This window comes from Episyrphus balteatus, chromosome 1 (genome assembly GCF_945859705.1).
Source record: "Episyrphus balteatus chromosome 1, idEpiBalt1.1, whole genome shotgun sequence".
Classification (NCBI taxonomy): domain Eukaryota; kingdom Metazoa; phylum Arthropoda; class Insecta; order Diptera; family Syrphidae; genus Episyrphus; species Episyrphus balteatus.
The window spans coordinates 10,883,522-10,900,116 of NC_079134.1; the positions used below are offsets into that span (position 1 = coordinate 10,883,522).

Consider the following 16,595-nt stretch of genomic DNA (forward strand, 5'->3'; position numbering starts at 1 on the left):
TAATTTATAGCTTCACCACCACCCCACCAAAATATAGACATGTTGGCATTAATGCGCACCACCGTTGTTGCAGTTAATGCACCCACAGATGTCTGCAGGGACTTAAAGGGTATCATCGCGCCACCATCTCTCAACACTCTGCAACTCGCCACTGCTTTGGCGAGGAGTTGGTGAAAGCTGGGCACCTCCTCATCTGCATCCTCGCATCCGCCACCATCAACCATGGTGGAATAACCAAACGACGTAAATGACGACGACGATGACTACGTCGTCGTCGACGGAAAGGGTGAATCACATTTGAATGCGCTTTTCGTGGAGCAGTCGTTAAGGTGGGCACTGGGACGAGGCGCAGGTGATTAAATGAACACCATTCCAAGATGACCCCATAGACAGACTGTCTGGTTCTAGAGTCGCGTCGTAGTTATCGTCGTCGTCGTGCGAATAGCTAGAGAGAGATACAACACCAGAAGACGAGAGAGTGGAGATTATTTATGACGCTCGGTCCTATATGGGGCAAGTAGACTGCTGTGAAGGTGATGATGCTGCTGACACTGCTGCTGTCGTTTATGTTTATACCACGGAGGAATATATATATACAAACCGGAGAGAAGTGAGGGGCTATAGAAACATTATAGGAACGAACTGATGCATCATAGTAAACCTACCTACTGAAAGCCGAAGAAATATAAAATAGTAAATCACCAGGTGAAGAGGCATGCTGGGGTTCGAGCTATATAGTAAGGTGAGAGACACGACCGACGACGATAACAACGACGAATCATGCGGCTAATGATTGGATGTTTTATAAGCTGATGCAGTGATTAAGGTGATTCTGCTGGTATGGATCGTTTGCATTCAGGAAATTGTAGGTATACATTCTATGGATGGATGGGGACATGGGTTAAGATAGCAAGCATACAGACCACACACAGTGTTGTTGTTTAGGGTTATTTTTTTATAGTTAGTTGTTGTTGTTGTTTTTGCGCTGATGGTCTGTTAGGCGGATTTATGTTTCAAAATTTTTTATTTTTTTTTGCCTTTTTCTTTTTTCTTATGACGTTATGAGTAATGGTTATTTAAATCTGATATTTAATAATGGTTTTGAAGGGAAATCTTGGACTTGAAAGGGATTATACATATTCGTTTTCTGAGCTTTTACGATGATAGTTTTTGTTCAGATCGAAAGGCATTAACTACAATTTATCAGAAGACTTTGATAGAATATGACTTTCTGTGAGAATAAACGAATTTTATGAACTTCGTATGTTTGTCGGTAACGTAGTGCGGATGTATTTTCCGACTTTATTGGCCATTTTGACACATAAAAGACCAATATTGGAAACTTATACGAAATTTCCTTTGAAAAAACGTGCACTGCCTTACCGTTCATTGACTTTATTTTTACTTGTAAGGCTGGCATTAACAGCATAGCACTAAATGTTCTTTACATTTGTTGTTTTGACATTTTAAGTGTTTTCCATAACACATTGGGTTATGGGACCTAATGAAATTAAAATTGACCGTTTGGTCAAGCCGCAATGAGTTAGAACAAGAGTTTGAACAAGCCATTAGGGTGGAAACACGGCAAAGCGTATGGCTGTTTTAGGCCTGTTCAGATTCATATCAAATTGATTAATATTGAAAATGACACATATCAGTCAAAGTCTATTTCGTTATCAAATGAGTATTGAATTAACGATTTTGATCTGAACTTTTCTAACAGTAATGTTTACAAATCAAAATTGTAATGTCAAAATGAAATAACGTGTTCCCATCACTACATAAAAAATTGACAGATGATATTTAAAAAACAAAATTGTTTGGACAATCAACATTTTAAAACTACAACACCGAAATAGCTCCTCTCAAAGAAACAAAAAAAAAAAAAACAAAGTTTCATTTCCCGCTATCATGTTATCCGTTACAAACGAAAGTTTTTTCACCTTTAAAAAAAACTGAAGTAATAAAAGACCGCCACATAAAAAAAATGTCAACCTTACTCAAAAAATGCAAATTACATATCTCCACCCCGCGAAATAATAAAAAAAAAAAAACTACCTAAAACACCCTTAAAATCTGTTATGTCCACAAGCCAAACATCTGGTTTTTACTTAAAAAATAAAAGTGCATTTGATTTTTATTTATTTTTCAGATGATAAAAAATGAATCTACTACTCTTGCAGCTGTCAATAAACCAGTTCTCTCTGAAAAAAAATAAAACTGCGCAAAACTTGTCATTCCATCATGCACCTTTGTGATTCTAAATTTAAATGTCATACACCAACAAAAAAAAAACCTAATGTCAATATACTCTCGCAGTGCAATTTTACTGTCAAACGGGTTATGTGTCCATTTGATTCAAGCAAATTCCATCAACCAGCACAATAAAAAGTAAAGTAAAAAAACAAGTTTGTCAATTACAAGCATACGTCAAATGAGGTTTTTTTTTTTGGGTGAAAAATAATATGTAAAACTGCGTGTAATAACTGTCAAAACGGTAATAAATTTCATTCCGCATATCCTGCTGCTGCTTGCCCTTCACTCAAGAAGATCACTTACATAAACACGCCACAAAAAGGGGTGTTAAACACACACACTCACAGAGTAGATGTGAATGTCTCAAAAAAAAAAAACAGACGAGATCCTTTTTCGGTTCATTTGCAATTCATGCGGCATATAAAAAAATCACAAAAGAAAGCCTTAACTTATCCCAACCCGAAAGGTGTTGAATCCTTTTGTCTAAAAAATATACCCTCTTAAGCGCGTTGGGTTAATCGAGTGTGATGGATACAAAGTAAAGAAAAAATATGAAACGCTAATAAAAATTTTAACTTTACGATCAAAATACCGTGATGAATATAAAAGAACATGGTTCTTTCTTCTTTCTTGCATGCGTGTTTGCGCTTTTTTCATACGAGGTATCTGATATGCGCCTTTACGCAAAATAAATTTTCAACGTTACACTTAAGCGCAAAATTTATTTACGCATTTAAAAAAAAAAAATTATTTAAGTGATAAATTTTTGCAAGTGTTAATAATTTTTGATTTAAATTGGATCATTTGTGTGAACGCAGCCAATAAGAAAAAAAATTGACACTTTTACAAGCTTCGGTGTTTGAATGAGTGGTTTCAAATACGCTGCAAAAAAAATATCATACATTTTCGGAATTATGACAGTTGATGAAGTTAGACTTTTGATTTAACTCGTTTTGACAAAGTGAATGACAGCAATATCCGTTTATAATAATTAAATAAGATATTTTTGCATCGTCATTGATTGTGTTATGAAAAATGAGAGTAAATGTCATGCTTGCTGCGAAACGTTTAGATACCTAAATCAGACTTACCCCCTGAATACAATGGTGTAGCTGTAGCTATAGCTTGTAGCGCAAGTTGAAGAAATCTCAACTTTTTGCTCAGCTGCCGCCAACTTTTGTTGTTGTTTCCCTCAGTAAAATTTTGACAGTACTACAAGCTACAGCCAGTGAATGTGGGTGTTTAAAAAGTAAGCTTATCTTATTGAAAAAGCCTTTTGTTCTATTTTAATAAAGTAAACGAACAGAATTTACCGCAATTTAACTCAGCATTTGATTGCCTCAAGAGGTTTCATACAGAATCGAGGGATCGAGTTGGATTTTGACAAAAACAGAGATAGGAACCAGCAAGATTTGGACTCGGCTCCACTGAGCGAGTGGGATGAGTCGAATACTCGAATGTATATAATACCCATTTGAACTAGACCTAGGCTTACAACAGTATTGAAGGGAAGTTAATGTTCTCTTCAAAGATGCATGGAAACGTTGTAATTGCGTTTGAACAAGCCGTAAGAGCAAACACAGCTAAGTTCAAGAATTTAATAGGTGTGTTCAGATTCATGTGATTTACAGAATATTGAATTTTCAGAATCGGTAAAAGTAAAAATAACAATTATTACTTTGTTTAAATTGACAGACAGAAGTTAAGTTAAAAGACGGGTTTAAATCAATTTTCTCGTTGCTGTATTAACCAAAAAGTTGCCAACTTTCTACCAAAGGTCAGATTCTTAGTTAACGGTTTGACGTTTAAAAGGGAGATGAATTGCGTTTTGCTTAAAAGCCCAATTGCTCCATAAATAAGTAGGTACATTTTAGTGAAAGATACAACGAATTGTTTGGTCAGAGTGAATATATTGTATGTAATCAGGTTCTCATCTGCCAAATAACCAAGCCAAACAACTATCAATCTTCTACGATAAAGACCACCCAAATTTGCAAACTTGATGGATCAACAACAAAAACCACTAACTACCAAACCAAAAGTTGACATGTTTCTTTCTAAAATCAATTAAGAACTTTTTTAACATCAAAATATGCGAACAGCAAAACAGTCGCCATCCGTAGATATTTATAAAACTTGCAAACTCTAGATACCTACCTACAAACAAGCGTCAAAATAACATTCTCAAGGTCTCTTTTCTATTCATATGTGGAGACCAACGAACTATTACTTCAGGAATAAGAAAAAAAAAAACTGTCTCCTAAAAAAAAACTAAACCTCACCAGCTTGTGTGAATGGAATTTTGTTTACCAAAATCTCGTATTTCAAAACAACATCAAAAAAGCGTCTTCTCATCGTATAGTCCGTTGTTCCGTTCGTTCGTTTGGTCTGTCGTCGACTTCGTCTCCACTATCACCGTCTTCTTAAACTCAACTTCGTCTCTAAACAATCTTCAAACTATAATAAGAAAAGGAGACAGTCAAAAAAAAAAAAAAACTCAACCTAGCCTAGAATCTTGAATCCATTCACAATAACATCCTTCTCGGTTCCATGAACCGTGATGTGTGTTGTTTTGAAGAAACGCTTTTTTTTTTGGTTGCTCTTATTTCTTGGGGTTTCTTGGTTTAAATATTTTTTGTTCTGTTGTGTTGTTTTTGCTTTGTTTTTGTGAGTTGCTCCTTTTTCTAGGAAACAAACTTTGTTGTGGGATTCACTCTTCTCAAACTTCTCCTAATCCCATGAATTCATTCCAGGAATTGTTTTTCTTCGTCGACATTGAAGTCGTTGTTTTTGTTGTCGTCGCAGTGACAGCAAGAGTGAAGTCCCAAAATGGACAGAGCAAACTTACGAAAAAACAACCACTGCTGACAGACAATGCCAGCCATTTGTTGTTTTGGAATCGCATAGCATACCTGGAGATCCTTTATTTTTTTATGGGACAAGAAACATTCTTTTTCTTAATTTAAAAACAAACAAAAAAAAACTGAAGGATATGTGGTAAAATTGTAATGTGAATTCTTAAAATATCCAAACTTTACATGAATCCCAGTTTAGGGGTTTTTTGGTTTAATCGGAAATTCCACCATCATGGTAAACAAATTCGCAGGTATCATGATACCGAAAAAACTTAGGTACCAGATGTAGGTAGTTGATGAGAGCTATCAGAAAATAAAAGAACATAAAAAAACGTTGAACTTGAACTCATTTATACCCGATAAACCTGAATATGAGATTCAATTTGGGATCACAAAACCCACCAAGCGACCGTTAAACCCAAAAATATATCGAATGGCGGCGACATGGTGCGAATCACCGCCGCATAAACATAATTCGTGATATTATAGTAGATACTCCAAGAAGGTAGGTGGGGTATAGGTCGATAAAATTGTTATTAATTTTGTTGTTACCATTGTGAATGACTTTTATACGTTTCCTAGTAAAAAATTTTTTTTGGGGTCTAAATTGACTGAAGGGTCGTCAACTTCTGATCCAAAAGGCAATTTATTTAATTCGTTCAAGTGGGGGAATAACATGGATTCACTATTTCCGGAAGAGCAATTTAAAATTTTTTATAGTTTTTGAATAATATTTTCTTAGAAATGATTTTGGAGCCAAGAAATTTAAAAAAACGTGTAAGCTTTCAAATGGATAATTCTTGGTAAAATAGGTGTTTTTTTAAGATCAAAGTAAGATTAAGAATATTTTTGTAAAAAAAAAATTACTCATTATGACGAATTCTTTGAATTTATTTTTTATTTACTTTGTTCTTAGCTCAAAACAGGAGGAGCTTCAAATCTCATTTGAAAAGACTCAGAACATGGTGAACGTACGTTTCAAATGCATTAAACGAACAGATCTTCTCGATTTAAGCAAACGTCACACTGACGTTCACATAAGACTCATTTCAACGACTCATTTTGACATTTCTGTGTTTCTTTCTCACTTGCACTTCATGGTTAGAATGAGATAGTCAAAAGAGGCACTCACAAAGATGTCAAAATGAATCGTAGGACAGTGTTCACATTGGCCTCACGTGTCGCCCACTCTTTTGACAGCTATGTGAGTCCAAAAATTTTAAATGAGTTTTAAATTTCCTGCCTCTTTTTAACATCTCTGTCTCACCATGAAGTGCAAGTGAGAAAGCAACACATAAACGTCAAAATGAGTCGGCGGAGTGAGGCCAATGTGAACAGGGTTTAACATGAGTGAAATAATAGCCTGTTTTAATCACTAGAGCCCAAATGACATAATTTCACTAATTCCGAAATATACGTTCTTGTGTAGGTAGTGCAGTTAATCATAAGAAACAACTGTCAGTTGCTACTTTTGTCATTTATTAGCAATTTGAATAGCTTGTCAAATTCAAACTCACTTCTCCATGCACGTCGACAATTCTACAAACCGACACGACGTACTGTGACATTCGGAAGGACATGCAAGAACCATACTTAGAAATACAGTGTTGGTAACGTAGTTGTTCATAAGATAAAAGCTGCGAGTAGAGAAACATTTATAAAAAAAAGATTATTTTTCTAGACAAAAGATTAAGTTCTTTAGGTTTTTTTTTATAAGATTACGTTACCTTAACATTCTTTGAACCATTGAAAAGTAAACAAATGGAATGCATAAGATCTTAAATCAATTAATCCACTTTGAATGGTCTCTGAATGTTAGGTTAGGGTAACCTAGGGTAAATTTTTATTCAAAATGCTCCGTTTCAAAGCACTAACTTCTGTCCTTTCTTATTTGAATTGACAATTTTAAATGCAAATCCCTCACGTGCATTGCAATTCTCAATTCAACTATATCAAATGATGCCAAATACAAGTTTCTTTAAAACTTTGTAGGTATACTACGGTATGACATTGTTGTTTTCATTTTTGCCATTTTTCAATTGTGAATGTCGATGACATTCCCTAGAGGAACGGGAAGTAGAAATATTTTTTATATATAAATGAATTCCCCTTGAATAGATGCTCAATATTCTGTAGAAAATTTTATTTTTTTTCTTTATTTTTACGTAAAGGACAAAGTACAATTTTTTGATTGCATAAGTGCAACGCATAATGATTTCCTTGTGTGATATCTTGGCTCTCTATAACTCCCAACTTTAGCTTAAGAACGATACGACACACGACACAAAGCGACTCAAGCCCTCAAAGACGACGAAACACGATAGAACAAAAAAAAAAAAAAATAAAGCTGATTGAAGAGCAAAGGTTGTATATGTGGATGACATAGGACGAGGATGATGGTTTGACTCCTCTAGCGTTGTCGTCCGAAATAGTAGAATACGAGTACCCTACGACATAGAGTATAGTATCGTATACACGAGCAGCGATATCCTTTGGGATATTTTATTTCTCTGACAAGAGTAATTTTCCAAAGTACCCACTTCAAATAAACTCTGAGCTGTTTTCTGCTGCAGTATACCGCTAGCATTTGTCCCCTGTTTTTTTTTTTTCTTTTCTTTTTGAAGAAATTCCTTATTTTAATTTTCATTTTTTTATACCCCCGGCCCGTATGGGGTTACTGACCACATATATCCATTGTGCCTGGCAGCCAGCAAAGAAGCAGCTTTGCTTAAGTGCCAGAATATAAAATAAAATAAGAAAAAAAAAAAAAAAATAAAATCCTTTGGGGGATCCATCCGCATATATAACCTACACTCAATGACGACGACTATACTATGACGACCGACGACAACGACAACAGCAGTGTTAGCAGTCATGTGTAAAAGAGAGAAAGAGGTGCAAATACTATAAAACGTCTTTGTTTCAAAAAGTCTTCAGAGTTTAACTACTATATGGGTTATGCAATGTCAAAGCGGGGTTCAAATAGAAGTCTCTATAATACACTGGATGGGCAAATGAAGGATTACGAAAGGTAGGTGGTATACCTTCATATATATGCAAAAGCCTTTGCGGCTCTTTGATGTTTAAGCACAAGTTCTTTGATGTAGGGAACACCTAATTTGTTAAAGGGTGCGTTCAAAAACTTTTGAAAAAAATTTTTTGTTGTTTTTCTTTTTAATTTTAACTAAAGCGACAAATGTTATGTTTGTTGCTCGATTTTTTGATTGATTGTTTTAAAAGGGATATAAGTTTCTTATATGAGAGTGTCTTTGAAGACGGATTTAGTTACTTCTTTTTGACTAAAGGGGGAGCTTATCCATTTAATCATACCTGCACCTTTTGTTCACATCTGTCTTCAAAGGAAATAAGTTTTTTCTTTGAGTCATAGTGGAAAAGTTTCTTTAAATCTCAGATTCCATTAGATAAATAGAATGACTGATGCGAGGGCCGTTTGAAGTTTTTACTGAAGCCATTTTGTTTTATAGAAATTCACTTTGAAGTATCTAACTTTAAGTACGGCTTCAATTACTTCCTCAAAATTTAAGAGATTGCGAGAATTGTTGGCTGGAAACCTTTCAATTTTTTTTTCTGATTCCCTCTCAACTAAAGAAGTGGATTAGCTGTGGTTAAACTTTGATTCACGCATGCATTTTATTGAACCAGTGATAAACCTAAGCTTAACCACCGATTTCAGAACTGGCTTTGTCTATTTTTTTTTTTTCCATAGATAAGACATCCAACGGTGACTACATTTTATCTGTAAGGCGGTGTTCAAATTCGATATATAATATTCTGTATATCTTTGATACTTTTTCATGTTGCACCTTATTTTCCACACATTATTTGGCTAATAAATAATAATAATTGCATCAATTCTCTTCTTCCCGGAATTCGTTTTTCTTTGAAAACAAAACAAAGCAAAAAGAAATTCTCAACACCTTTGGCACACGTACAACTCTGGTGGCAACAACTAACAACAACAATCAAACTGCACATGTATAGCTGCAAGAATGTTCATCAATTTGTCAGAATAGAAAAAAAAAAAACATTTGTTGCACATGCAATGTAACATGGATTACATTTTAATGCTTTCACAGTAATTCTTCTTTGATTTTTTTCTTTCTTTTTGTTTATTAATCACCATCTCGTAGTCATTATCTCTTGAGTTCTAATAGCTTTATTAGAAACGACCCCACTTTTGTGTTCATTAAACTGAATATACCAACTATATCTATCTCTTGGCATGCAAACAAAGACGCAAACTACTCTTTTATATTTCATCAACAACAACAAAAAAAAAAATGAGTTTTCTTGATTAGCTTTTTCACCATCAGTCAAAGATATATAATACCAGATTTTTTTTTTGTTTTGTTTTTATATTCTTCGAATAAGACACAAATGAAAATCACGCCTTAGGACAAAGCAATTCCATTCCTGACAGCTCGAGATGCAATTAGAAGAAACGCCTGCAACTGTGTTGCTGTTTCTGATGCTTCTAGTGGTGAACGGAATTCGAGTCCGTTCATCCGAAAGGTGTTCACTTCGCGCACTCTGCAATAGCAGCACGCATGTCAGTAGAGTAGCACGTTTTGCTGCGCTCTACGCTCCCATCCAGCTTGGACCTGTAATTTGGGTTCCAACAAACAATCATCTACACAGAATTGCCATTCAAGCCGGATATACAATATTCTTCTTCTTCTTCAGATAGTTTGCTTTGCCCCTTTGTGCAATCATTTTGATCCCGAATAAATAGTAGAATGACGATGACGAATAATGAAACAGCATGCAGCAGCATGATGCCCCGTTCATAGATTCTATACAGCCCCTAATGGTCTGACATAATTACACATCTTTGGTGATTTAAATTTCTGCATCGAACATGTTAAGTAGCGCAAATGAAAAATTGCTTCGAGTGCCACCACACGGGAGCTGGATATACCAACCAGCCAGCAGTAAACCAATCATAAAAGGCGCCCTCTGAATTCATTCCAGCCATGTTTCTCCCTTGTCCTCTCCGCTCCCATCACCCAGCTCTCTTTTCTCTCTCGCCACTCATTTGTTATTATCTGCTGCAATTGAATTGCCCAGCGGCGCGGCGCAAGTGGTGGACATAAAAATCGCTTCATCATTCGCGAAGTAATAATTAGATGGTTTTCGCTCAGTCGTAAATCTCCGCTGCGTCGCTAGATGGGGCAATGATATACTACTGTACTGGCTGACTAGCTACATAGATGGCTGCTGGACGCTTAGGCGAAGACGAATTGTAACAGCTTGGAGCGGTGGCGCGATCGTAAAACCGCCTCGAACATCTCCGGGAAGTTGTAATATTCTAATGATCCATTCGTTGGTTCATTCCTTTCGTCGTCGTTTGTAAGTTGGTTGTTTGGTATGTTGTTTGCCTGATGTAGCTCGAGGGCACCCAATTACTACACAGCATATTGGAGTATAGTAGTAGCAATTTTTTTTTTTTTAAGAAGTTTTGCCCTGCGCACTTCGCGCGCCAGTCGTCAGTCGTCCTATATATCTTTGTACTAATTGTAACGGTCGTTGTTGGTTGTGCTGTGGTGGCAGCGCAGGAGCAGTTAGTCGTCATTTTCTATAGGACTGTTATGGCATTTAACTGCATGAAATTGTGTAATCTAGATGTGATATGCATTAAATTTAAATAAAAAGCTTACTATAAAGTGCCAAGTTAAACAAGTTGGGGTGAATAAGTAGAATAGATTTAGGTAGTTATACTTGGTGGTTTTGATGATAGACGCTTCTGTTTTTCTCTGAAAGAGCAGTCAAAAGGTTTTATTATCTTTTGCAAACATGTTGCAGAATGTAGTTCTTTTTTATTAGGCTTTAAACAAATTTTAACTCATAAACTCAAGTAACAACTTTACTTCTATAAAGCATTATAGGAGCTAAAGTAGAATCTGTAAAGTTTTAAAGAAGCAAATTGTGAAGGGTAATATTAAAATAGAAACATACTAAATGGAGTCAATGAACAAACAAATATGCAGTTGTTGGAAGGTGATCATGGATGTTTTTAAGTATGTAACGCTGATACTTTGAGAGAAACGTTTTGTCTAACGCATTAATTTGAACAGTCACCAGTCTCTTATGAAAATCTTTAACGGCATTGACACTGGACTCATACAACCGAGTACCGAGGTATTTTGACGAACGTTCAATTCAGACAAGTTGTATGAGCTCACCGAATCAGAATGAGATCAAACACAAAAATGTCAAAATAAGTTATGGCAGTATGTCAAACGTCACCTGTTTTGACAGCGCAGACAATAGCCTAATTCCACTGAATTTTTTTGACATTTCTGTAAGTCCAAAGATATAAAATGAATTTAAAATCTCCTGCCTATTTTAGAGAAAGAGATCTCACCATGAATTGCAATGAGATTGCAACACAGAAAGGTATTGAGACAGTGAGGCCCATGTGAACACCGTCAAACTTAAAACTGTTAAAATAAGTTGAGGGAGTATTATACATACCTACATATATAAAATGTCAACTGTTTTTAAATTGTACACTTTAAATTTGATTTAGCTCATTTGATACACTTCAGAGAGGAATTAAATTAGTGTTTCTAGTGTTTATGATTTATTCTTTCAAAAGTAGGCAGACAAAAATAACATTTTTTGAAGTAAATATTTTGTTTTTAATTAAAAAATAACGTAAATATTTTCTTTAATTTCAGGTAAATGAAAAACTTCTTAATGAAGATCAAACAATTTTGGTGAGTTTAAAACGTGAACTAACAATTCGTAAAATTTTCTGAAAAGAGACTTCTGTAGGAATAATTCACATAAAATCAAGACTTTTTTCACTAAAATTAAATCATAATTACTGACGACCAAGAGAAATTTAAAGATTTTTTATCAAACAAACCTTTTTGCGCTAGACACACTCATCTTAAACGTCATTCTCTGAGGGTGTATACAAATTGGCAATTGAATAGCCGTGTTCATATGCTAGTACTAGAACACTTTGCCACCTTCAAAGGAACACTTGTAATAAAAGTGTGTTTAATTCTATATTCGCTTTGAATAAATCACATAAACATCAACTGATAAGAAGGAAAAACAGAAAGGAAGTGCGCTTTTTTGGGATAGTAAACATTTTAGTGGAAAAGAATACGTAAAGTTAAAATGGCTGTAGTGTAAAACATTAACTTTTAACTATGAATCTCCTCCATCTTTTCACAAAAACTTATTACAATTCTGCGGTTCTTTACCAGGGACTAGGATCAAACGTCAGATGGGAGGAATATGAGGTTCAAAAGCTCTGTACATTGGCCTTTCGATTTCACCCTTTTAAAAAGTTGTTGAAAGAAGTTAACGCTTATTTTCTGAACCCTGTTAAGGGCAATCAATGTCGTTTGGTTCTCTTTCCCTATGAAAGGGTTAAAAGAACTATTGAATCTTTTTTCATTTATTTTCATAAAGGGGTATTTAACTACTTTGAATTCTAAAGCATTCTTTTGTGTCTTTTTAACGACAAAAAGCTCCCCTAGAAAATTTCATCATAATATTTCAACACTTTTCATACCGCCAATTATATTAATTTTGTATAATTATAAAATTTTGGGTCTTTTTACAGAAAGAAAATGTAAAAACAAAAATTCTCTTTTTAACCTCAAACGTCAAACGTAATTTAGTTGTTGTATAGGGTACATCACCCATTCATCCATTTTAAAGAGGAAAAAGAAATATTTTCAAGTTTCATTAAACTCTTTACAGGAAGAGAGACCCCAAACCCCAACCAAGAATGAGAGAAAGTAGATTCAAATAAAACTAAAAATCCTTTTTATGTAGAAACGAAATGAAAAAAAAAATACAAAAAATAAAATAACTTCATCTGAATCAATATAATGAATATATGCGGTCGGGTTGGATCCTTATTCCCATCTCTGCTGCAGCCGCATTAATGCGCCAAGCCAATGGATGATGATGATGATGATGGGGATGGCTATATAGCTCCCCTTGTACACATCGTTTCGTGCTTAATTTAACGTAATTAATCCTTTTTGTATATTTTGTGTTGTCATCGTCGACATCGTTGCCGTTGTGTTTTGTTTTGTTCTGTTTTTTTTTTTTTTTTTTTTTTTTTTTTTTCAGTTCACAACCGTATACGGTATGGTAATCACATTTGTCCTTCCTCTGGATGTCATTGAACTACAACACAAGAGTACAATTTTCCACTAGAATCCTTTTTTCTGTGCACCTGCACTCGTTTTCAAATCCACCTACCATATCCTCGCATCTCAATTTCATTCTCATCTCTCTCTCTCTTCTCTTTCACTCTGTCCCTTGCACACTTCGTTCTCAGAATCCTTTAAAACATTCGACGTAGTCCTGGAAAATATTCCTGTATATTCAGGATGGGATAGGAATTTTCTTTTTTTTTTTTTTGCAGTTGTAGAAAAATAAAAAAAATTATAATTGAGTGGGAATCGTGCATATGAATTAAACCAATTGGATTCCGGTGGTTGTGTGGGATGGTGGACGGGTCTGGAACTGGCCTGGCCACCTTTTTCTGCTTGGAAATGGGAATGCACTTGGAAAATTTTTATATACATATATTTTTGTATTTAGTAAGTATATTTGTTTTTTTTTTTAGATGTCCTTAAAAATTTTTTTTAATAAATTGTTTGCTAGGTTATTCAAATGCCGAGTTATCGAGGCATGTTATTTCAAGTGGGTGCGGAGAAAAGTTATAATCATGAACTTTTATCGTTCTCCTTTTTTATACCATTTTTTTTTTTGTTTAAATATTTTTAAAGAGCATTGTGATGGTTTGGTTTGTTGACCTTTTCGCATAAAGAAAAGTTTTTCCTTGATTTAGTTTGTGTTGGTTCTTATTTTTTTTTTTTTAAATTTTTTTTTTTTTTTTTTAATGGCAATCATGTTTGATAAATATGTTTCCGGGGGGAATATTGAAGTATATCTACAAGGAGTGTATATGACACCATGGGGATTTTGGCAAATCATTACTAAACTTGTCTTTTTTCTTGTGACATATTTGTCAGATGAAGTTTTCAATCCTAAGTTTAATTGAAGATTTATTATACCTAAAACAAATGTTTTAAAATAAAAAAAAAAAACTTTTTCATCAAAACGCACGTGTGGATCAAGGGAAGAGCAAATTGGCCCCTAGACTTTAAACAAACGAAAAGTAGTACGTATTTAAATTTAAACATTAAATACACAAATTTAATAAAAACAAGACAATGTTGAAATCGAAATTCTTGCTCTTATGGAACACAAAATGTTGTATTCAATACAAAATGAACCCTATTCTTAAGTTTTATTTAACAATGCAAACAAAACTTAATTGAACCCTACCCTTCAAGCAAGAAAACGGAGTTCAGAAAAGACACTCTGACCTAGAAAAACGGGATTGCACTCACACACTTGCAACTTTTGTGTATGAACACAAAGTCGAAGGAGAAATCGTGGTGAAAAAACCAATACATATAAAATCGGCTCCGCGGTGATTATAATTTCCATACTAATTTGAGTCGCCTTCGGACCCGTTTCTGAGCCGAAGTCGGACTCAGCTCCGCCTGAGACGGAGCGGATTCGGACCGAGGTCGGATTTTTTTTGCTTGAAGGGTACTCTTTATTTTTGATAAACAACACAAACAGATATTAAATCTGTCAAATTTTCAGGAATGGGTATAAAATCTTCTCAGAGAAAGAAAAACTGTGCAAAAGTACCAAAACGCTTTTATGACAAATTTTTCTGCGATAGCTACAAATGACACGAAAAACTTTACGAACATACCCAAAATTCCATTTTCAACAGAGCACAAATTAGCTCCGTATACGAGAGAAGGAAACAAGAAAATATTTGAGAAAAAGAAAAAAAATAGTTTCGAAGGAGAAATTATACCTGTCAAAAGAAATGTACCTAGTTTCGAATAGGAACTGACATTTGTGGTAGATAATGTCAGACATTTTTCTCTGTGAACTAGTGAGTAAAAAAAAAAGTTTTACCTGACCTCTAAATCTCCTACTGTCAAAAGAAATTCTGTTCCTAGTTGACAATTTCTCCAGATGCATTTTTGTTTATTTCAATTCCACTGTTTCTTGTACTCAACTCTACTCTACGTCTTGTTCTTCTAACTTGATCAACTTCTTCTTCTAATCATCAACGGTTTCTTTCTCATTTTGCTTCACTATTTAGCTATAAGATGCATGTAACTAATCTATAAATCTTAACATATTACCTGGACCACATTCATCTACCGTTTTGATTCATCGTACTAGACATTGCCACCTAATCTCGAAATAAAGAAAACAAATCCTCTTTTTCATCATCATGCAATTCTAGCGGCTCTAAGCGCCGCCCAATCCAATTATAGCCCCAAAGGACGAAAACAGACTTTCATTAAAATCTCCAAAGACACAATTTCACATATAAAACGAACAGAACCAAAAGAGAGACAGAGAAAGATGTTTTTACTAGATGCCAGAAGATAAATTGCACAAATTCTAATAACCGATTTTAATAGCGGATATCTACAATTAAAAATGACACAAGCCCCCGGACAACGATGATGTTCTTCTATGAATTTGCCCCCTTCTTCCCTCTTCTTCACCACAACCCTAAAGAAAACTAAAGAAGAAGATAATAATAATTCTCACTCTAATGAAAGATCTCTTCTAACCATGATGTGTCTAGAGAGTGTCCTATAGGCAGAAACCAATGAGGCAGCACACACACCACACATGTAATTACTAAACGCAAAGCAGGAAGAAGAATCTCTCTTCTGCTTTGGTTGCTTTTAATAATATCATAGGCTGACCAAGTTGCCACATGCATCCCGCTGTGAAATTGACAACTGCAACACCTTTCTTGCCACAGCAAGCAGCAGCAGCAGCAACAACAGCAGCCAACAACAACAACAACAAGAAAACCATTGGCCAATGGTCACTTGGGTTGAACTAATAACGAACTGGCTGGCATTCATTATAGGCCTGTCTCTCTACCCGATCCGATGGAAACGCGTTCTTCTCTACCAGCTATTCATCTGCATTTCTATCAGTCATTCTATCTTCCATCATCTATTCAGGGTGCCTTCATCTGGATATCGTCGTCGTTGTCCGTATAGTCGTTGTTGTCATTGGATATCTGTCCATTGGGTGAAGATGGGGCATGTCCGACTGGCGGCGCTCGCCGCACAACAACCAAAAACTCTCCAACTGGGTTACAAACCAGAGAGATATCTTGAATGAGTGAATCCTTTAGCTTCGGTTGTTCTTCGTAGTCGTTGTCGTCATCGTGGTCGTTGTCTTCCTTGAGATTTGGTTTTTTTTTTTTTTTCATTTTTATCATAGGATCACATCATAATATACATTTTCATCCGCATCTGCCGGTTTTGATGATGATGACGACGACCACAACAACAACCGACGACGCATGCCGAGTTATATAGAAAAGAATAAGAGATTCCAGATTCAAATGGCGACAGCGAC

The 16,595-nt window shown here is 35.1% G+C and overlaps 1 protein-coding gene across 2 annotated transcripts in view; it reads left to right on the top strand.

Moving 5' to 3' along the window:
* LOC129906102 (myb-like protein Q) overlaps positions 1–16,595 on the top strand; it is a 212,158-nt gene that overhangs the window by 182,901 nt on the left and 12,662 nt on the right. The window contains exon 2 of one of the 2 annotated variants that reach the window (XM_055981738.1): positions 11,813–11,851. The exons of the other annotated variant lie outside the window; for it this stretch is intronic. Within the exon in view, the coding sequence (XP_055837713.1) occupies positions 11,813–11,851 (39 nt within the window). The remainder of the gene's footprint in view (positions 1–11,812; positions 11,852–16,595) is intronic. 2 annotated transcript variants of the gene reach the window in all.